The sequence below is a fragment of the Prunus avium genome, chromosome 8 (assembly GCF_965620075.1).
Source record: "Prunus avium chromosome 8, drPruAviu1.hap1.1, whole genome shotgun sequence".
Classification (NCBI taxonomy): Eukaryota; Viridiplantae; Streptophyta; class Magnoliopsida; order Rosales; family Rosaceae; genus Prunus; species Prunus avium.
The window spans coordinates 4,467,538-4,490,653 of NC_142291.1; the positions used below are offsets into that span (position 1 = coordinate 4,467,538).

A 23,116-nucleotide genomic window follows, 5' to 3' on the forward strand; every position below is an offset into this window, starting at 1 on the left:
AATCATGAATCAAATTTCTTATATGAAATACTGTTTATGAATATTGGAGATTTAAGATCAAACAATGTCATAAAGAAAAGTTGAAAGGGAAATAAAATAAAATAAAATAAATAAATAAATAAAATTCCACTAACAATAAAAGTTATACTAGCAATAGAAGTTGAAATAAACAAACCAAACAATCTTTTAATTAAAACCACTAAAAATAAATAAATAAATAAATAAAATTTTATGCAGGAAATTAAAAGAACATTTGGAATTTTTGCACCAGGTGTTCCAGACGCATCTTTAAGTTCTTATCCACCTTCAAATTCTGGTATCCACCCGTTTTCTTCTTGTACCTGTGCAGAATCCAACAAAGAAAAATTATAATTTACTTCAGAGTTTTGTGCAAAATCATAATCTTCATTGACCAAACAAGTTTGCAAAGAATCAGAAAAACAAGAAGAATCAAAACAATCTTGAACAATTGTATCAATCATGTCAACTTCTTCATAATTTTCTTCGCTTTCAAGCTGTTTGCGTATGTTGAATATGTTGAGCTCCAATGTCATGTTCCCAAATGATAGTTGCATAAGTCCATTCCTGCAGTTAATATGAGCATTAGCTGTAGCAAGGAAAGGTCTTCCAAGGATAATAGGAATTTGAGAACTAGAATACGCAACTGGTTGAGTATCCAAAACTATAAAATCAACAGGAAAATAGAATTTGTCTACCTGAACCAGCACATCTTCCACCATACCTCTTGGAATTTTTACTGAACGATCAGCCAATTGCAATTTTACAGAGGTGGGTTTTAATTCACCAAGACCCAATTGCTTATAAACCGAGTAAGGCATCAAATTTACACTAGCACCCAAATCTAATAAAGCATGCTCAACATAAAAATTCCCAAAAACACATGAAATTGTGGGACAACCTGGATCTTTATACTTGGGTGGAGTATTAGTTTGAATAATTGCACTTACATTTTCAGTTTAAAATGCGGTCTTTTGAACATTGTGCTTTCTTTTTACAGTGCATAAATCCTTTAAAAATTTTGCATATGAAGGAATTTGTTTGATAGTATCCAAAAGAGGGATATTGATTTTCACTTGTTTAAAAACCTCCAAAATTTCAGGATTTAAGTCTTTCTTAACTGCCTTAAGTGCTTGTGGAAATGGGACAGAAGAATGATATTTCAAAATTCCAGAATTATTCTCATTTTCTTTAATATTATCTTCACTATTCTTTGGTATTTCAAAATTCTTTTCTTTTTCAACATTTTTTGAATTTGCTAGCCCAATTATTTTTCTACTTTGAGGAGTAGTGACAACTTTAACTTGATCATGCTTATTATCATGCAAAGAGAATGAAGTTGAAGGAATGTTTACCTCAAATTGTCCAACAAAATTAGGTTGAGTTTGAGCAGGAAACTTGCCTTCCTCATCAATTGATAATGCAGAAGTTAGTTTCGAAAGAATATTCTTAATCTCACCAATTTCTTGTGCAGTTCTTTTGTTAGTAGCATTCTGCCTCTGCATGAATTGCTTCAACACACCTTCCAAACTTTGTAATTGTGAAGATTGTCCTTGCATCTGTGGAGAATAAGAAGAAAAATTAAGCTCCTTTTTTGGGACATTATCATTAAAATTATTTTTCCAACTAAAATTTGGATGATTTTTCCATTGTGGGTTATAAGTTTCAGAACAAGGTGACAATGAAGATTTTTTGAATTGATTTATGTAGTTTGCGTGATCATGCAACATGTTTCTGAAAACTGGGAGTGTTGGACACTCTTTTGTTGCATGTCCTATGACCTCGCAAACTTCACAAATATTAAATTTTTCTCCGCTTGAAACTGAATTAATTCCATGTAGCAGTTTAGAGTTCAAAGTTTCAACTTCCCTAGCTATTTTCGCTATTTGAGCTTTAAGACCATCTTCCTCTTTAAGCCGATCAATACCGTTACTAGAAGCGTTGGCAGAAACTTTGGTTTTTTGGACAATGATGTGAGAACTTTCGGAAGCTGCCCAAATTTGAGCTTTTTCTGTAATTTCATCAAGGAAATCATATGCATCATCAGGATCTTTATTCATGAAATTTCCATTGCACATTATCTCAATAAATTGTCTATCTTTAGGCAATAATCCATCATAGAAATGACCAACAATTCTCCATATTTCAAGACCATGATGTGGGCATGACATTAATAAATCTTTATACCTTTCCCAAGCTTGAGGTAAAGACTCGATTTCATTTTGCGCAAATGTGGTCATTTGTCTTTTCAAAGAATTTGTCTTTTGATTTGAAAAAAACTTTTTGAAAAACTTAGTTTGCATTTCAAGCCATGTTCCAATTGTTCTTGGCCTTAATGAGTAAAACCAAGTTTTAGCTTTATCTTTTAGTGAGAAAGGAAAAAGTTTAAGTAAAATTGTATCTAGCCTACATCCTTCAGTTGAAAAAGTACCACAAACTTCTTCAAATTCTCTAACATGTGAATATGGATTTTCAGACTCCATTCCATGAAAACTTGGTAACAATTGAATCATACCCGGTTTAAAATTGAAATTATTATCATTCATAGGAAAGATAATGCAAGATGGCACACTTCTTCGGGTAGGATGCAAATAATCATGCAATGTTTTAACAGGTGGATTATTATAGTGTATATCCCTAGCTTCATCATTTTTATTATGGACACTATGATTATCTTCAATATGATGAAAAGTTTCTTTGTTTTCATTAGTTTCAACCATTTCTGATGATCTTAAGTCAAAAAGAAAATTTTCGTAAACAAAAACAACTTCAGGTTCTAATTGAGGTGTTTCTATAAATCTACCAATTTTATCATGAGTTCCCATTAATAAAAAATAAAATAAAATATTAAAAACAAAAACAAAAACAAAACAAAAATTACATAAAGTAAATAAATAAATAAACAATAGAAAAAAAATAACAAAAATAAAAGCAATATTAACAATGAGATGAGTTTGGAAAGAGTGTACCAGATGTGAAGAATTTCACATAACTAGCAAACCTCTGACCAAGGGGATCTCTGTACTCTTTGACAAGCCGCTCCCCGGCAACGGCGCCAATTTGTTCGCACCACTTTGCAAAACCCAAGGGAGGTGTCGTATAGCAGTGTAGCTCGGAAGTCCGAGTGTCGTATCCACAGAGAGCGGTGTAAAGATAGCAGAGCTGAAAAGAACAATTATGATTGAAAAGTAGATTTATGCAAGATTTGATTTCAAGAAAATTCAATTGATTAAAACACTAAGGCATTGGGTTTCCACTTTTAACATAAGCATGCAACTCTTAATAATTTGATCCACAAAATATTTTCCTTTGTAGTTGTTCAAAATAATTAAAGCCCTTTTTAATTTCCTTTAGAAGTATTCTAAGCATAACTTGTACCATTGGCAACAAACTATCAAAAAATAATCTTCATCAAAATTCTATTAATCTTTAGTAATTCTCTTCTCTTTTAAAAGCATGAAAGTTTTTACTACACAATGGGAAAAACATGATTGAACCCATGAAATAGATTATCAAACATTCATCAATTAATTAAAAAGAAAACTACAAATTCCATTTGAACAAAAACTACAAATTCACATTAAAGCTTAAGTTTGGATCAAACTAATAAAAATTACACACTTATATTAAAAGCTTTCTCCCTAGCCTTAGCTAGGGAGTTAGTTCCCCATAATAAAATAAAACTAAAAACAGAAATTAAAACTTAGAAAGATGGAGAGAAGAGAGAAAGCTCAAGTTGTGAGGCTTGGTGTCTCCTTTGAAGCTGCATCAATGATCTATTTATAGGAATGGGGGCTGCTCAGGTTGTATGTAATCCGATTGCAACATACTTGATTAAACTATTATCCTATCATGCCACTGCCGTAGCCTTCCTCTTCTTTAATTCTTCAATTGATGCTCCACTTACCTTGTTTATTCACTCTAGTGCTGGCAGCACCCTCCAAATCTTCATCCTTATTAGTTTGGCTGCCACACTTCAATGCTTTTGTTTTATTAATATCAATGCCATCACCACTTCTTCCTTTGATAAATCTTCTTTGGCAAGTGCTGATCTTCTTGCTGCCATTTACCTATTAGCTTTCATTTGTTTATTTGTTCTTTCAACAAATGAGTTGCGTATGCCATGACACCATATGCTAGTAAAACACAAACTTTCTTTCCATTTGCAGCAGCCACCCTTCATTTCCTTTGACTGGTGCATTCATTTCTTCTTGTCCTTTCCTTTATGTTTTGGTGCGGCACTTCACTCATCTTTTCAAAATCCAATAGTAATTGCTGCACCTATTATTAACTTGCTGCAAATCTCACCAAGAACCTACAAAGAAAAAGTAGTAATTTTAATTTCCAATACTTTTATTAGCATAATGTCTAAACTTATAAAAATCAAACTTTAGCCTAAAAGCTCAAAATAACATAAATTAATGCACTAACAAATATATAATTAGGGGTAATAAACATGATAATTTATGTGCTCATCATTAACCAATGGCATTTTATGGTATTTTGAATGTTTCACCATTCTCTGTCTTTTGCTTTATATATACTAGCCTCTCTGCACGCGCTTTCGCGCTTGCAAGAGGCTTTTCTTTAAAAAATTTAAATTTATTTTAGAATTAAAAAAGATAATTGGTAGTTGTGTTCCATAAAAAGAGGAACCATTATCTTATTTTTCTTTTAATTTTAAATTTTTTTAATATAAAAAAGTGTGAATTTACCATAGGATCCTCATTTAATTAATAATTTCAATTCTTAATGTTTGCATTAACCAAGGATATTTTATGGTATTTTGAATGTTTCACCATTCTTTGCCTTTTGCTTTATATATTACTAGCTCCTTGCCACACACTCACGTGTGTGCCAATTGGTTTTCCTTTTTTAGTTTTTAGAATTAAGAAAATAAAAAATGGGTAGTTATTTTTCACAAAAGTAGGATTTAATATCTGATTTTGTTTTTAATTTTAATTTTTTTAATTGTGAATTTACCATATTATCCTCATTTAATTAATAATTTCAATTCTTAATATTTAAATTAACCAATGGCATTTTCTGGTATTTTGAATGTTTCACCATTATCTGCCTTTTACTTTATATATATAGATATATATAGATAGATTACATAATGAACTATATTTAATATATATATAGGTTTTTTTTTAACCCCAAAAAACTCCCTGGGCTACAGTGGGCTGTAGCCCATAGGGTAGATCCGCCCATCCCACCATGATCCTTCAAGTGGGTCGGGATGCTCTGATTCACAGAAATTGCGCCTCATTATATTGTGAAAGCTGTTTATAACCAAGAAAATGATTAGAATCGGGGGAAGAATGGACAACCACAACTCAAAATAACAATTAAAGCGAGAGAGAGAGAGAGAGAGAGAGAGAGAGAGAGAGAGAGAGAGAGAGAGAGAGAGAGAGAGAGAGAGAGAGAGAGAGAGAGAGAGAGAGAGAAAATGAGAAAAACAGTTTACATTTATGAGTATGAATTCTAAAGCATATGAGAATAACCAACTCAAATTGCATTCTCTCTTCATGCGGTTCTGCAGCAGTGTAGGAAAAAGCTTCGTATTACGTAGCACAATTTAAAATAGCAAATAAGACCTTAGTGGTAAACTTAACATTTTCAAGAATTTAATTTAACTAAAGTAGATAGATGGTTTTCACATCGATTGTGTTATCCATGATTTCAATCTAATTACATCCATGAATGCATGTTGGCTTAGACTTTTTAGGTAACCTTGTGGGTTGATTGATGGAGCTATCAACTATGTTGTGTTTGAGGAGGTCTTTAATTTCATGTGAGTCTTTAATTAGAATGATCTACGCAATAAGTTAATTGTTCATTTGTAGCATTCTGAACCATGTGGATAATATTTGGGTCAGAAAGCACTCTTTATGAGATTGAAGAGCAATTTTATCATTTTCAATGTAAGAAATCTTATTCAGTTATACCTAATAGCAGTGGCGGAGTCAGAAATTCTATTAAGGAGGGTCAACTTTAAATAGCTCTATAATTACAATGAACTTAGTTTTTATAGAAATATATATATATATATATATAAGAATTCATTATAATGATTAAATTTCAGTATCTCAAATTTAATATCTTAGTAAGTATAACCCAAATTCTAGCAACCTAAAAATAATGAAAGAGTATTAAAAATTGATTTTAGATAGAATGAGAAAATCAAATAAAATCTAGGACACATGAAGACATGAAAACAAATATAGATCATATTAATGTTCATTGTAGATAATTTACATTTGTGAGGAGGGTCAATATAGTAAATATAGCTGTAAAACAACATGAATAACATAGATAAATATAATATTTTAAAAATATTGAGAAGGGTCAAGTGACCCTTGTGGGCCTTAATTGGCTCTGCCAGTGCCTAATAGTTGCTAATGAAATTGGGTTTACATCTAATTATCTATTCTAAAAATCAAGTTGTTTATGGTGGTAGCAATCCCTCACCCAAAAAGCACCAACAAATACATAAACAGAAAGAGGAGAACATAAAATAACTAAAATAGAATTTCAATCCACATGTGAAATCCCAATTATGGTTGTCATTAGATGTCCAATCTGCCTATCCTCCACATCAGCCAATAATTTTGCATGAGCAGCTACTTAGTGGCAATTCTAATTGAGAGAAACTCTTATGCAACGTGGATAACACTTTTTGCTATTCCCGATCAATTACGCAATGAAACATAGGATAATTTTTTCATGTGTCATTGTATTATTGGTCAGGGATAGCAAAATAGTGCTATCCCCATTACAAGTGAGTTTTTTTGGTTATAATTTTGCAAAGTTAGGTATGTCCTCTTTTTAATGATTGCATTGGGCTTGCCAACAAGGTCTAGCCAAACGGAAGATAGCGTTGGCTTGCAGATTAATGGTTTTAGATTCGAACCCATATGATATATTGATAGTGTGTGTGTGAAAACCCCCTTCACCTCATATCACTTACATAAAATAAAAAAATTGCATTGGGCCTTGGCCCAAAAAATTGTGGCTTAGCTTTTGCTGGTTTTGGGCCCTCAAATGAACCTAAATCATGTGGTTTTGCTTTTGCTGATTTGGGCCTTGGGCCCACAAATGTACCTGAAAGAAAATACTGGGCTTTTACGGAATTAAAATAAAGTTCAGGGCATTTTACGTGAAAGGGGTTATTATTTAAACGCCAACAGACCTACTAGGGTTTATTCGCGATACTGAGTGGGTGCATTTCGCCGCAGTTAGAAGCTCAGGTTCTCTCTCTCTCTCTGCCTCCCTCTCCTTCTCTCTCACACACTAGGTTGAGTGCTGGTTTGTTTATCTGCTGAGAAAATGGGATTTCTTGTGTCTGCGATTTTTACATGAAACTTTGTTTTGGTCTTGAAAAGAGAAAACACTGTTGGTTTCTTGTGCTCATATTCTAGTGTTTTTCCGCTTATCTGTTTGTATCTCGTTTCGTTGGTGAATTTTGGTAGAATATATTTTCATTTTTATTTAAACATCTTGTTTCCGAATTGATTTGAATATGTGGAGCTTGTTTATTGTTATGATTTCTTCGGAAAAATGTTATAGTTTTGGTAGATAGTGATTTCGGTTGAAGCATATATGTATAGATCATTTTGTCTCCTTTAAGATTAAGTGTTAAATCTTGGGTTTTATGTGGACTTATTTTTTTTTTTTGATTTTTGAATGAAGGAGGAAAATGTCTCACAGGAAGTTTGAGCACCCCAGGCATGGATCCCTTGGGTTTCTTCCAAGGAAGCGAGCTGCACGTCACAGAGGCAAAGGTATATAAACTGATTTGGTTTTTGGTTTTAAATGGAGAGGTTCATAAAATATTTATTAACCGCATGGTAATGGTTTATATGTTAAGAAGCAGATTCAGCATTTCTACTAAAATTTATTTTAAATCAGCATTTTTACATTCAAGCAGGATGGATATTTTGTTTCCATTAGTCAGGGTTTTTGTATTTGTTCCTTGTTATCTGGTATTCTAACTGTTGTCAATGTTGTTGATATGCAGTGAAGGCTTTCCCTAAGGATGACCCATCCAAACCCTGCAAGTTGACTGCTTTTCTTGGTTACAAGGCTGGCATGACTCACATTGTCAGAGATGTCGAGAAACCCGGATCAAGTATGCTACATTCTAATCAATTTCTCTTGAAGATTCATATTTTATTGATGGTTTATTAGTGTATTGTGTAATTCCTGAAGATAACATGCATATTTGTATTATATTTGACTGACATGTACACTCAATCCAATCACAAAATGGGTGGTGACAGCACAGTACAAATAACTTATTTACTTTATGTTGTGTGTTGTTATTTCCTTTACCTAGTTATTTAATTTAAAATTTGTATCTTAAGATTTAATCTTATAGAAATATGTATATTATGATGTCTTTCTTACTAAGCTTTTAATGTCTTTAGAGCTTCACAAGAAGGAGACATGCGAGGCTGTAACTATTATTGAGGCTCCTCCAATGGTTGTTGTTGGAGTTGTGGGTTATGTGAAGACACCACGTGGCCTTCGCTCTTTGAACACTGTGTGGGCTCAGCATCTTAGTGAGGAGGTGAAGAGGAGGTTCTACAAGAACTGGTGCAAGTCCAAGAAGAAGGCTTTTGCAAAATACTCCAAGAACTACGAAAGTGAAGAGGGAAAGAAGAGCATTGAATCACAGTTTGAGAAACTGATCAAATATGCTACTGTCATTCGTGTTTTGGCTCACACTCAGGTGTTGATTACAGTTTATATATTGAATTGATATGCATGTTTGGCCTTGATGTTTGGTTTTTTCTGTTTTCTATTCCCAACTTTCGAAAACATTATGCCAGTATAAACTTTTTTTTTGTAGGTAGAAACTGTCTTTGAAATATGTGTTTCTGTTCTATGTTGGTTTTTCTGTTTTCAAGTAGATAGAGTTGATTGTTTGGAGTCCAATGTGTCCTCACATGACTTTTCTCTCTTGTTTCTAAGTGGAACCCAATATCTGCAAACTTATTGCTGTAGTAGTATGATGCATAAAATGCTCTCCTTCTAGTGCAACATGCATTAAAGTATGTAATAATATGCCCCGTGAGATATCCTGATTGATGTTGCACATGTTCGTTAACTAACTTGTTTTGTTTAACTTGTTTATCTTGATTGTTATGTCATGCTTCTCTGGTTTCCTTACATGTGTGCTTGTATTCTACACATACAGATCAGGAAGATGAAAGGATTGAAACAAAAGAAGGCACATCTTATGGAGATCCAGGTGAATGGAGGGACTATTGCTCAGAAAGTTGAATTTGCAAAAAGCTTCTTTGAGAAGCAGATCCCTATTGATGCTGTTTTCCAGAAAGATGAGATGATTGACATCATTGGTGTCACAAAGGGTAAAGGTTATGAGGGTGTTGTTACTCGTTGGGGTGTAACTCGTCTTCCCCGTAAGACTCACAGGGGTCTGAGGAAGGTTGCTTGTATTGGTGCTTGGCATCCTGCTAGAGTCTCATTTACTGTTGCCAGGGCTGGTCAGAATGGATATCACCACCGGACTGAGATGAACAAGAAGATTTATAAGCTTGGGAAGGCTGGGCAGGAGTCACACACTGCTGTCACTGAGTTTGACAGGTTCGTAAACTCTATTAATTTGGGTAATTTTAGTAGTGTCTGGTATTGCATTTTGGTATGCTAGCAAGGGTTCTCAGAAATTTTTTGTTGGGTTCTTGGATTTGGTTTTATTGGACGCCTGCTTTTGATTATGTTTTTTTTGTTGAAAGATTCTGATGTGGATGATGTTTCAGGACGGAGAAAGACATTACTCCCATTGGTGGCTTCCCTCACTACGGTGTGGTGAAGGATGATTACATTCTGATTAAGGGATGCTGCGTTGGACCCAAGAAGAGGGTTGTTACTCTTCGCCAGTCCCTGCTCAAGCAGACCTCTCGTCTTGCTCTTGAGGATATTAAACTCAAGTTCATCGATACCTCTTCAAAATTCGGGCACGGTCGTTTCCAGACAACACAGGAGAAACAGAAGTACTATGGTCGCCTCAAGGCATAAGTATGAGAGCAACTGCCCAAGAGTTTTCAGCTATCAAATTATTAGTCAACTTTTTAGTTTCTATGCCAGTGACATTCTGTTGCGACAGTTTCGTTTTTTATTGTTATGCATTTTGGTTTGAAGTGCTGAGGATGTTAAACGATATGAATTCAATTTTGTTTTGTTGGAGGTATTTGAATATTTGAATGGTTATTTCTCCAGGACTACTTTGAATATTTTTTCTGAAACTATTTTAAATTTTCTCCATTCACGGTTCCATTTTTGGTAGGATGAGAATCCATGAGAAGAGAAAAACCTTGACTGAAAGAACGTAGTGTGGAAACTTAATTAAAGTAATTTCATCTGATTATCCCATTTACCATTTTCTGCATGTGTTTATTTGCCTCGTCAGTCCTAATTTAAAATCAATCACTAATTTCTATTTAGGCGTTTCTCAGTATTCATGAACTCAAGAAAAAAACCCATTCTTCTTGATATATCGTTCGGATTATCTGAAAAGATTGGTTTCATTTCCGGGATTCAATCAACAGGGGAGTGGAAAATGGAACAACATATTATAAATTTCTTCTATTAAACAAAATGAATAAAAAAACATAAGGAATATCAATAGCTCCTGCGGCATCATCAATAGCTCCAAACACAAATATTTAATTGAATGTTCTTCAAAAGCAAAGCGCCCCTCCCCCTCACTCTTTGGTGTTGGTGGAGGCACATTGAAGCCGGAATTGAGGTCTCTGTCGCATACCAGCATCGGCCTAATCGGAACGATGGACGAATCGAACACCTTACTATGACAAACAGGGCACTCCATTTGAGAGGTGAAGAAGAAGTGCAACCATTTGTCCAAACAATCCCCGCAAAATAGATGACCACATGCTGTGAGTGAGAGCCATGTGCCATACTCACTTGTATGCATACCTGAAGTTTAATACTCATTATTATTTTTCCTTTTTGTGGTTCTTGTCATCATTGTAATTGATTTGTTGGTTTAGTGAGGAAGTAGCCCACTAAAACTTATTGACTTGGTTTCTGCAGGGCATCTGTGGTGGCATTTACAGATGATGCGGTTCTACCTTTAAGCATGTTTGTTTGCAAGAATTTTATAAGGTTCTTGGATGATGACCTATCTCTTAATCGTGGAATCAAATTAGTTAGTTTGATCCAACGGTTACAAAAGAAGATCTCATCTAAGGGCATAAGGCCCTCACTATAAAATGACTCGTTTGTTAGCACGTTTGTAAGATCTCATCTAAGGGCATAAGGCCCTCACTATAAAATGACTCGTTTGTTAGCACGTTTGTAAGATCTCATCTAAGGGCATAAGGCCCTCACTATAAAATGACTCGTTTGTTAGCACCAATCGTGTCTTGAACTAAACAAAGGCTTATTTAGCAACTGAACTAGCAGGGTTAGAAGCTCACTTAGTGGGCTTAACTAACAGCAGCCCAAATTTACACACACGGAAGCGAGCCCAAACACGCGAGCTCGCGAGCTCTTCGTCCCGCCTTCAACAGCGAACCAAATCTTCGATTGTAGTCAAATCTTTGTTCGTCTTCAAAGCTTTGTCTTCGCTGTCGACAAGCAGGCAAGACGTTTTTGAAATTGTGTTTTTGACCTGGACGGTGAACTATCAATTGACCTAGTGCTTACCCAGTACCAATTGATTGTTAACTAGCATTTCTTTCTTGGGAATTTGGACTCTGATCACTCCAATCTCAAATGGGGTTCGTCTGTTTTGTGCATTTGGGGTCACTTTTCCGATTGGGTTTGGGTTTGGGTTTTGTTCTGGTTTACCAGTACTTATCTAACCTGGCAAAGCTACCAAACAAGCAATCTACTCCTTTTTCAAGCTGATAAAATGACTATAGTGAAATTTGTGATTCACTATTCAATTCATATTCATCTAATGCTTTGAAATTCAAAGTACTTTTGGAATTAAGATTCCACACTAGTGAAAAATTTACATGTTCTCACTTTAAGATTAGTGGAAAACCATGTTTAAAACGCAAGTTAAAATAGTAACAATCGGTTTTATCAAACAAGAAGAAGAAGTATATATGTTAATTCCATGGATTTTTTCACATACGATACTCATTGCAAAATGATAGGTGAAACCTTAAAAAGGCCAGTTGCAATAATTTTCCCTATCTGTTCAACAGGGAAATCTTATTTCCAGCTTAGAGAAATGCATGAAGTCCAGCCCCAATATCCCTGTCGTGCTCTAACGATGATAATATGACCTCTGAAAATAACATTTCTCTTTGACATGTATGTGTTATATGGCTGTAATAACCTCAAAATTGGGATTTTGTTGTTATTAATATTTCGAAAAATCATATGAGGTGGATAATAATATTGGATGTTTTATGAATTTGGTTTGATGTGAAAATATTGGAATTAAGTGACTTAATCTCAAATTGGGACAAAAATACCCTTACAATTAAGTTTGTGATTTTTGAATTGGAAAATCGAGCTTGATCTCACAAACGCGTAGGCGCAAACGGTTCGTGAATCCGAGTTGAAACAAAGAAGTTATGCTCGTTTGAAGTTTCAGGGACTTAAGTGCAAACAGAGACTTTGTCTATAAATTACAGATGGACACTGTTGGGATTTCAGAATTTGCAATTTTGCCCGGAGGTTTGAGAGCTCGTCGGAGAGGCGATTTCTGGCGGCTTCTACGGCGGTGTACGGTGGTGGTGATCGACACCACCAATCCAGGTCGAAAGCCTGCTATCTCGTAAGCATAACCCAAGAAGAATCAGAGCCACCGGAGGTTCAGTGAAGGCACGGGGAGGCCGTGAAGTTGGTTCGTCACTAGTGAAGTCAACGACTTCAACCGGCGGTTTGAGCCACTTACACTTCGAATCGGACCTTGAGGTAAGAATTAAAGTTGTTCTACTCAGTATTACGAACATTTTGGCGTAGATCTTGAACGGCGATTCTAGGGTTGGTCTGTCGCCGGAATAGTACCCGAACCACAACCGGCGGTGGCGGCGCGTGGCAGCGCACGGTGGGGATTCTGAGTTAGGGGTTCAGAGACAGATTGTAGTCCTGGAGTTACTGAACATGATAGTATGTTTAAATTATTGAGATTCCGTCGTTTAGTCGACAATCGGAACCTCACAAATCTGGACCATTGATCGGAGATGATCGAACCGTTGGATCGTGTCCAATTTTAGTTATGTTGTAGCCAGTGTTGTTAGGAGTCTGTAGGTTCAGACAGATTGATGATCGGACGTTCCGATCTTAAGTTATCATGTTTCAAAGTTAAGGCGAGTGATCGCCATTCGATCGTGCGATATAAAATTATCCGACCGTTGGATTGGGCCCAAATTGTCGCAGGGTGATGTCGGGACTATTTAGAGTCCATGGGTACGATCGGATTTGGAATCTGAGTTTGTGGGCCCAAGATGGATTTTTGGGTTGTCGGTTAGACATGTGGGACCCACGGGACCCAAATAGTGACCTTTTGGACAATGGGTGTCATTGGTTATTATTCGGCGTCGACAGCATGTACGTCACAGTATTGGAGTTGGTTGGATGAGATTTGATCACTTTGGATCCCCGATTGGTCCAAAGGGCATTTTCGTCATTAGATACGAAATTTTGGATTTTGGAGTTTTGCGCTAAGTTGAGTTATGTACTTTGCTTAGGTACTGTTGAAGTTTGAGTTGCTCGTTGAGGTTTGGGATTGAGGATTCGTTAAGTTGTTGAAGACGCAACTTGGACAAGAGGTGAGTAAAACCATCCTAATCGTGAGTAAAATCATGAATTATTATATTTATTATAATGTGACCTTGGATAATGTTAATGGCTATAATTAACATGTTGTTTGTGATTTTATAAAATGTTTTAATTGATTTAAAACACCTGAACTTGTTCATCAACGGTTCATGAGGTAAGTGAAACCTATTTTGTTTTGAATTGATTCTTCTTATTGGAGATTTTGGTGTTGAACCATATAACATATGTTATGGATGTTTGGTGGAAATTCATTTGTGAATAACCACATAAATATATATAATAAATATGTATTGCTGTGATTGGTGTATTTGGCTATAAAACAATGTTTAATGTGAAACTACATTTTATATTGTTTTGGTGTTGATGGTTTTAGGTGAGAATACCTTGAATCCCTTCTGAGTTTGTCAGGTGGGCATTCTCGTGACAAATAAGGAGGGATAAATTACCCAAGGGAGCAAGACCCAAGAACAGTTAGAGCTCTAGTCTGATGCCATCTAGTACTCATGACTGGAGTGTAATCATGAGTGAACACTACTTTGGAGTTTTATAGTGTTATAGATTACTATTCATTTTTTTTTTATTTTTTCCACAAATTTTTTTACCTAAATAATTAATTTTGATCTACGTGTCAAGACTATTCATATCGAATTTTTTGGAAAGTGAAGGGTATTGATAGGTATTTATAGAAAAAAAAATTCAGAATTTTTTGGTTTTTTTTTTTTTTTTTTTAATAATTCAAAATTTTTTCATAATTTTATAGCCAAAAAAAGGCCAACCGTTGGATTGAAGGAGGAGAAGCAGATCGGAGTGCCCAGGCCAAGACACGTGTCTTCTAGCCATTGGAAACCCGCGCACTAACGTCATCCTCCCCCGCGGGTTGCAAGTCGGGCGAGACTTGCCTTCAGGCCAGCCCATCTTCGTGGGTCCCACATCCAGCCCGGGCAAAAGTGGCCCGCTGGAACTAGCTTTTTGGCTTGGCCTCCCCCAGCCCCAGGCTTGGGCTCCTCGGTGGAGTTGCTCTTAGAGGAGTTCCACCGATTTGGAATATTGCCATGGCAAATGGCCTCCTAGGCTGCAAAAACACACTCCACTAATCAAATCCAACTCTGGCAGATGGTGGGCTCCACCAAGACTGGGTAGGCCCGATGATAAGAATGGTCCAAGCTGTTGCATGAGGGCGCTAACGTCAGAGAAGGAAAAAAGTATTTTAAAAATTGAAAAAAATTCTGAAAGAATACCAATAAATTTATATAAAAAAATTATTTTATAAATGCCTATCAATTTTTTATTTATTAATCTCATACGTATAAATAAAATTAATCCAATGTAAATAGTAATTGCCCTTGAGTTGCCATGGCAATGGGATGGAAAAGCACCAAAAAAAAAAAAAAACTAGGGCAAATACTATTAACGTGAACAATAACCGTCCTTACCCTTTGCCATGGCAAATGGGTGGAAGTGCTCTTAAAGGTTCAGTGGCGGAGTTGATGATGGGGTGGATTTGGGACAGGGGTGGCGATGGGTTCTCTCACCCTCTCTCCTCCCTCAATGGCTACTTCTCTCCATTCTCTCCTCACCTTGCTCGGAATTTGCTTGGGCAGCCGCACTATCTCCAACCTTCCGTTTGGCAAGCTACTTTTCAATATTTTTTTTTTCTTTAGATAAATTGATTTATCTAGTTTTCATTTTTTGTTCTTAATTTCTGAATTTTTTTTTTTTTTTTTCAATTTAAGACTCAAACACGAGATCTCACTCTTGCCCTCACCATGGTAGAACTAGGGATCTCACTCTTGCCCTTTTCCATGGTATATTGCTCGGGTTGGCCACGATTGGGTGTCTTGAGGAATTTTTGTGGGGGGACCTGAGGAGGAGTTTTCCGGTGGGACAGAGACTGGTCATGTGATTTGTTAGAGCACTTCCACCCATTTTCCATGGCAAGGGGCAAAGTCAAATAAGGGTGGTTAGTGTTCACGTGAATAATATCTACCCTAGCAATATTTTTGTTGCTTTTCCACCCATTGCCATGGCAATTACTATTCACATGTGATTAATTTTATTTATATGTATGCGATTAATAATAATAATAATAAGAAGAATAATTGCTAGATATGTATAAAAAAAATATTCTGAATTTTTTTGGTAATTTTTCAGAATTTTTTTCGACTTTTAAAATTTTTTTTCTTTGCTGACATCAATGTGATGTCACATCCCTCAGGTAACAGCTCGACTTGTTCTTGCCTTCAAGCCTGCCAGGGCTTGGTGTAGCCCATGCCTTGCCGAGGCTATTTTGTACCGGTAGAGATCCATTTCTCTGCAGGGCCTGCCGTTGGAACTGCCCTTAACGGGGTTAGGGATGATTGACTTAAAACCAGCCAAAAGGCTTGGGTTAAAAGAGAAGAAAGCATTGTCCTATAAAAAAGAGGGTTTACATAGCTTTATAAAATTAAAAAAAAAATTTAAAAGGTTTACATATTAGAAAAACTAAAATACCTATGAAAATGGATGAAAAATTGGATAGTGTTAAAGTCAGATGACAAATCATGAATTTTGAAAAATTAAGGTGATATTTCTCTTATATGATTATTTAAAGTGACAAATTGAAACTGATGTATAATTTCAAGTGACATTTCTACAAAATTCCACAAACAAAACGAAGAGAATTACCACTAGACTAAGTAGCTAGTTGGGTTGTTGGCGTGTGTCACTTATTCTAACACATTTTCTTTTGGCCATTTATTTAGCCTAGAATTGGTTATATGACTTATAAGGAAGCTATTATCTCAGCTACAGACGGATGTAGCAACACAATTTGACTGACCTCCACACCAAACTCGAGATAGATTCGAGACTTGTTTTCTAACATATAACACTCAGGCACGTACTCAATGATCTGGTGCCAACAAAATCAACCAGGCGCAAGACTGCAAACCCTATACCCTAAAGGTCGGTGACCTAAAACTTATGCATGACTTTTTCCTGAAGCAAAACAGATTGAAGAGCTTATTTATAAAAAGAAAAGAATGAATGTACTGCTCTATTATTTTCTAAAAGAGAAAGGTATACAACTTTCAAGTTTTGGTCAGATATAAACGAGAACAATCCTTATCCTACCTTCGAACTACAAAAACATGGCTGCCACACACATTGAGCGGGCAGCTCACTAGCTAGTATCCCTCCCTAGAAAAGGATCTTAAACTTCACTACTGAAGAACCCCAACCCCCATTTTGCCCCTAAAATAGACATAATTAGCAGAGCAGGCATCCAAAACTTTCTGCAACCTAATGCAGGTTCGGTACCTCCTCCTGAGGTCAGGCAGCAGCCTGTGTAGGAGTAGGAGGTCCATCAACTCGGAAACCCTGACCACGCCCACGACCTCTTGCCCTGCCTCGGCCACGCCCTCGTCCTGCAAGAACCAAGATAGAAACCATAAAATGGTTATATTACATTCATATATTAAGAATGAAAGACAAATTTCGCAGATAGCCCAAGAAAATTATCAAACACATCAGCACCGAAGGAAACTCAATGCTAGCAACAAAAATGAAAGCGGATTCCACCTTTCTTCATTCTAATAAAAGATTTGTTATTTGTATAACAATTTGCAACATTCAAAGTCAATTTTGTTATTTGTTCGGGAACTAACCAAAATATTTCAAAAGTGCCGTCGACAATGTAAATTATTCATCCCAACATACACGTCCCATGGAAGCTTTAGTTTACATGATTTGACTATTTAAATTTAAAAATCCATATCTTAAGAATAGGATTCATAATACAACAGGGAAGATTATAATCATAGATATACATTTCTCCATTATATTATTTTCCGAAATATTTAAACACAATAGATTTAATGATGTGAAAGCTTACCACGACCTTGTGTAGGAGGTGCCCCACCTCCATAATCATTATAAGCATTATAACCACCTGATTCCAGCTGCATACTTCCCCCACCATATCCTCGTCCACGTCCACGATAACCACGGATTCTTCCACGACCTCGACCCCTGCCACCATAGCCGCGCCCACCATCAAAGCCACCATAGCCGCGCCCACCATCAAAGCCGCCATCACCATTGTATTCCACTACTCCATTGCTAACATTCCCTGTACAAAAGAGATACATGAACTATTACTGCTTTTTACATCAGCTGGTATAATGTAAAGACATATATGTGAAGGAAAAACAACACCAAATGCAAATATACTGAATAAAAAAAGATAAACAGCCCGCTACTGAAAATCAAGGTATTAAATAACAAAATTGATAGAAAAATGAGAGTTTAAAAACAGAAATATAGACAAAAAGTAACGATATAGGTAAAAATTTGAGAGAAAGGACATAAATTTTGAGAAAATATGGAATTTTAAATGAAATTTGAGAAATTATCTACTATTTTGACCAAACATAACGAATCACACAAGCAACTCAATACTGCATAGAATTCCTAGGTTTTCAAAGTTTTCACTCTCTTATCATCTCTATGCGTAGATATGGTTTATTTTGAGGACTGGATAACCATATGAACTTGGGATTGGTGGCGCCTGTTCCTGCCAGAAGTTAGAGTAAATGATTTTAAAAAGATTTCCAAAGAACAAAGAAAAGAAGAAGAGGACCAATCAAAGGTTCAACCCTTACTTCCCAATTGATGCAAACCCTCCCCTTGATGGAAGTCTAAAATGCTTTAGCAAATTGACAACTGATCTAAAAGCTCTATTTGATCTAATAGACTCAGTTTAAATATTCTAAACAATAAAATTAAAAATAATAGAAAAACAGCTGGAGATGCAGTCACATCATCCATCATAAGCAAGTTAATTTCACCAATACGCAGACAACTTCACCCACTCACCCAAAACACTTACCTATGTCTACATCTGAGAAACCGTGACATGGACTTCACCAATTTATTCACCAAAACCTCCCTGACACTATACCCTTATCTCCCTCACTATTGGTGTGTTACACAAAATCTCTCTCTTTCTTACAGATGTATTTGTATTTCTTACAAATTGTTTTCTGCAATCAACAAACTCCTAACTTAGTCTTAGTTTTAAAAAATATATATATGCTATAATCTCCTAACTTAGCGTTGTTAGTTTTTATTTTTATTTACTTTTACCAACAGTATAAGTTTAAAACTAAGTAACATATATTAATGAATTATTGAGCACTTTTTTAATAGGAAAGAATGACTTCTATTAAATCAAAGAAATACAAAGATAAACGTCCTTCAGCAGATCAGCAGTGCACTAACTCAACTATACAATCTGGAAAGTAATCTCTCAAAAACAAAGTTATCAAAGCTAAACTGAAACCACAACAACAAACACTCAACAACGGCTCCCCAACCAGAATCAATAAGAAAAGAACCAAGCCCATAATTAGGTCCAAAAACGCACTCCAATCCCATAGTTCAAGTGCATCCTTTTTTCCCCTATCTTTCTAGCATTTCTGTCCAACCAAATCACCCAGACAAATCAAAAAAGTTTCAAAAGAACTTTTGCCTTAGATACATCCCCACACAGTGTTTCTCCACTAATATGTTGTTTGCATGATTAAGAAACTTGCAGGCCCAATGCAAATTAATGTTTCTTCTTGTATTTGTACGGATGATTAAGCAAATTCCTGAATGATTGCATACTTGTACGCATTGATTGGTGAGGTATTTATTGTATATGATAATTTGTGTACTAATTGGTGTGTAGTAAGTGATAAACTAAATAACTACTGTGATATGTGTATGATTAAGTACTTGAATAAAGTAATTGGAGAGGTATTACATATACTACATAATTTTATAACTAATTAGGGTGCAGTTATGAAAAATATTAAGGACAATGTATGATATCTAGCAGAGGAAATAGGGACATGATAATGCTTGGAGGCATGGATTTTCATTAATGGAAAAAAAAGGGCACAATATGCAAACATTGTGGCCTTGTGATTGGGACTGGTGGGGGGTGATACAGCTTTAGTACCACCTCAGAGGTTTAGAACTTCGGATCCGAGACAATATGCAGCGAAACATTTCCCCATAAGTGAAGGCATACTTATTGAAGAATAAACAGCAATAGACAAAGAAGGCACATTGCGCTTAGGATGTATACAATGATTGGGAATTCCTGATGTACCCTCCAGACAGAACATAAAAACGAGCAAGAAATTGGGAGGTACTCTGTGCTTCCAAATATTTACTAGTAAGCAAGAGAGAGAGAGCATATCCACAAGGTTTTCATACAGGGTGCAACAATTTGGGTCTAGTGGTGGTATTACGGCAGTTTTTGCACTATGTGTATAGTTATAAAGAGCCACAACCTCTTAAATTCTTAAGTGGCTCCCTCCCATCTTTGTTTTCTCCCTCCCTCTCATGTCTAAATTCCTCTTGAATCGCAACTATTTTGTTAGTATGAATTAATTTAGAATTAATACAAGAAAAAAAATAGACTGACAAGTAAAACTTAGATTGATTTGTCACAAGAAAGAGCTTGAATTTTGTGAGGTGCCCCACCCTCCCTCTTGCAAGAATAGAGAAGAGTGTCAAGTAAGAATTAGCATCATATGATCATTTAAAAAATCTGGTGGTAAGATGCGAACAGGTTAGGAGTGCAACCTGGTCACCTCTTATTAAGATAAGGAAATAAAAATTGGAAATAACACTTCATGACACCAACGAGCATTTGATTTCAACGAAGACAAAGTAGGGGAGGTTGCGCATGTGGGCTAAATGGACAAGGCCTACTCAAATATCCCCATAAACTTTATGATATTACTCCAAAGGAACACTATTTTCCTTAAGTTGGTTGATGTTTCATATATACGATCCTTGCTTAAAATTAACAATCCTAGTTTTCACATTACCACTAATTTGCCACCTGTCACAACAAACCATCTAGGTTCTTTTGTTCCTTTTAAGGAAACTATCAGGCCCAACAACATTAGTCTTTTTCTCTGTACCCATACTACTTTGGATATTCAATATGAAATACTTCCAGGTTATCTCTAATAATGAATTGAACATGCTACTTCCCAAATTTCTATATATAATTTTTTTCCGCTTTAATTCATTTCACTCCACTCAGATTTTCTTCACTCACATGTTATTAGGTCTTCAGTGCATACAACCATCTAAAATAAATTTCTCTAATCACACTCTATGAAACTACCTGTAGTTGTACCAATTCAAGGAAAATCCATCTTTCATCTAGCTGCTTAAGGAGGTTTGAGTACTCAAACCAATAATTCACAATGCTCGAAGTGCATAACCATGAACAAATAAAAAATAAAAATCACTTTGGAGAAAATTTGTGTATTACCTCTACCTCTACCCCTTCCTCGACCGCGTCCTCTACCTCGCATACTAGGAGAGCCCTCTATTCACAAAATAAAACAAATAATTATTCATTTTTGTACAAAAAATAAAATTATTATTAAATGCTTAGAGCAGGATTAAATTCAAATCAGTGATCATAAGTTGTGGTTACCTCCTTCATAACCATATTCAGTCCATGGTTTCACTTGATCTGCTGGAATCGGTGCCTGATATCTGCATCATATTAAAAGTAAACCAATGTAAATCATCAAACATATAGAACAATAATACAAACTCTTGTCTGAACTTTTGTTTCATGTCAGCAAAGAATGTGACTTTGAAGATGGTAATCATATAACATAGCAGAAACTCCGTGTGCATCAGATTTTATGATCTAAAGATGATAATGGAAGCACAAAACACGGCCTGATATTGCTAGAAGCAGAGAGAGAGAGAGAGAGAGAGATGAGTATCTGTAAACCCATGCTCATTACTGTTAAAAAAAACAAAAACAAAAATCAGCAATCAGCTTGGTTAAAAATCCAGTTCTACATACCCTGTAGAGGATCCATCCAATTCCTTCTTGGACAAAGTAATTGTAATCACTGATACATGGCGAGTAGTTTCTACACTGCATCAGTAGAATTTTATTAGCCAAACATAACACTCAATATGACAGAATGCATGAGAAATTATCATTGAGAAAGGATCATATTATGGTTCTCACGGATCAAGGCCTTCTTCCAGCGGCTCATACAAGTCAGTTATATCAGTAGAGCCAATATATGTGTTTTGATGAAGGTCAGCAATCCTTCGCTGAAGAGAAAACAATTTTGTAATGAGCAACATAACATGTACAGAAAGGCACAAAATTGTTGAGTCGCTGATTTAAAGAACCTTAATAAGTTCAGCAATCATCACAGTCTTGTTGATAGCTCTGCCCATGGCTTTGAGAGCAATTTCATCAGATCCTTTCTCCTGTAAACAAAAAATAATAATGACACAACAGTGAAAACATAACAAATGGTATATAATAAAGTTAGTAAAACATAGAGGCCCAATAACTTTTCTGTTTTTTTTTTTCCCGAAAATAACAAATGATCAAAAAAATTCTTTCCTTTTGCCACAGTTTAAACCGACACAAATTATCCAAGAGGCAGACAACTAAAGATGCCTTTCTCAAAATTATTTAAACCAACATTAAAAAAGGAAAAGAAAAAAAAAAAAAAAACCCTTCACGTAAACAGGAATAACAATGCGATATTATATATATATATAAGCAAACACATCTCTTAAAAAATGGGCTTCTCCCACAATGGTTCTTTTTTCTCATCAACAATGTACATTGGTACAAGAAAAACTGACTAAATTAACAAATCAATCATAATACAAATCATCATTTACAATGCACTAGGGTCTTAAACATGAAAAACCGTTGAGAAATGACCCCAAAATGCACGTACAACAACAAAAACAACAGCAACAACAGAGAGAGAGAGAGAGAGAGAGAGAGAGAGAGAGAGAGAGAGAGAGAGAGAGAGAGAGAGAGAGAGAGAAAAGGACCTGAAGCAGAGTGGTGGCGTAGGTAATGTAGTTCCTGATCCTGCCCTGAGTGGTAATGCGAATCTCATTCTCGTTAATTGGCGTTTCCTCCCGAGGTTTCTCTATCCTCTGATACCGATCCATTTTTCTGTCTACGTATTTCCTCACACAACAGAGAGAGAGAACTGAAATTCAAATTCAAAACCTAAAAGAAGTCAGAAGAAAACAACGCCGGCATTATACGACAGATATCTGAATGAAGAACAACAACCAGAATTAGGGTTAGGGCTTGGGATTGGGATTAGGATTGGGGTTGGGGTTGGGGTTGGGATAATGGTGGCAGTACCGTTTGAGAGTTGTTTCAGTCAAAAAGTGAAAGCTGAATACCCGCTCAATCAGAGAGTGACAGAACAGAAGGAACCCTAAGCTTTGTTTCTCCTTTTGAAGTTTA

General features: G+C 35.7%; 3 protein-coding genes across 6 annotated transcripts; 1 reads left to right on the top strand and 2 right to left on the bottom strand.

Annotated features, from left to right (window-relative positions):
- Positions 1-296: 296 nt before the first annotated feature.
- LOC148291176 (uncharacterized) lies at positions 297-2,258 on the bottom strand. The gene is made up of 2 exons (XM_088245703.1): positions 1,298-2,258; positions 297-862 (listed from the first exon to the last, which is right to left on the bottom strand). Exons 1-2 carry the CDS (start codon positions 2,256-2,258, stop codon positions 297-299), a joined length of 1,527 nt encoding a protein of 508 aa, XP_088101829.1.
- Positions 2,259-7,171: 4,913 nt separating this feature from the next.
- Positions 7,172-10,280, top strand: LOC110750679 (ribosomal protein 1). The gene is made up of 6 exons (XM_021951036.2): positions 7,172-7,271; positions 7,714-7,805; positions 8,042-8,152; positions 8,451-8,755; positions 9,224-9,633; positions 9,807-10,280. Exons 2-6 carry the CDS (start codon positions 7,721-7,723, stop codon positions 10,063-10,065), a joined length of 1,170 nt encoding a protein of 389 aa, XP_021806728.1. The 5' UTR covers positions 7,172-7,271; positions 7,714-7,720; the 3' UTR covers positions 10,066-10,280.
- A 6,548-nt stretch (positions 10,281-16,828) lies between these two features.
- On the bottom strand, positions 16,829-23,116 carry LOC110750686 (uncharacterized). Of its 4 annotated transcripts, none has more exons than XM_021951043.2 (9): positions 23,012-23,116; positions 22,687-22,850; positions 22,021-22,101; positions 21,851-21,939; positions 21,680-21,754; positions 21,296-21,357; positions 21,128-21,184; positions 17,681-17,917; positions 16,829-17,213 (listed from the first exon to the last, which is right to left on the bottom strand). In XM_021951043.2, exons 2-9 carry the CDS (start codon positions 22,807-22,809, stop codon positions 17,119-17,121), a joined length of 819 nt encoding a protein of 272 aa, XP_021806735.1. In that variant the 5' UTR covers positions 22,810-22,850; positions 23,012-23,116; the 3' UTR covers positions 16,829-17,118. The 4 variants fall into 4 exon arrangements, with proteins under 4 accessions (XP_021806735.1, XP_021806736.1, XP_088102208.1 ...); XM_021951044.2 differs by having other exon boundaries at positions 22,937-23,059; XM_088246082.1 differs by lacking the exon at positions 23,012-23,116 and having other exon boundaries at positions 22,687-23,005.

Excerpts from the sequence above, each read along its gene's own strand:
- LOC148291176 (XM_088245703.1), bottom strand. The coding sequence starts at position 2,258 with ATGACCACATTTGCGCAAAATGAAATCGAGTCTTTACCTCAAGCTTGG. Across the intron at positions 863-1,297 it reads AGTTGTCACTACTCCTCAAA|ATTTGGGTGCTAGTGTAAAT; the intron begins GTAGAAAAATAA and ends ATGCTTTATTAG.
- LOC110750679 (XM_021951036.2), top strand. The coding sequence starts at position 7,721 with ATGTCTCACAGGAAGTTTGAGCACCCCAGGCATGGATCCCTTGGGTTT. Across the intron at positions 7,806-8,041 it reads TGCACGTCACAGAGGCAAAG|TGAAGGCTTTCCCTAAGGAT; the intron begins GTATATAAACTG and ends GTTGATATGCAG. Across the intron at positions 8,153-8,450 it reads TGTCGAGAAACCCGGATCAA|AGCTTCACAAGAAGGAGACA; the intron begins GTATGCTACATT and ends TAATGTCTTTAG.
- LOC110750686 (XM_021951043.2), bottom strand. The coding sequence starts at position 22,809 with ATGGATCGGTATCAGAGGATAGAGAAACCTCGGGAGGAAACGCCAATT. Across the intron at positions 21,940-22,020 it reads TGATTGCTGAACTTATTAAG|CGAAGGATTGCTGACCTTCA; the intron begins GTTCTTTAAATC and ends TTTTCTCTTCAG. Across the intron at positions 17,214-17,680 it reads ACCTCCTACACAAGGTCGTG|GACGAGGGCGTGGCCGAGGC; the intron begins GTAAGCTTTCAC and ends TGGTTCTTGCAG.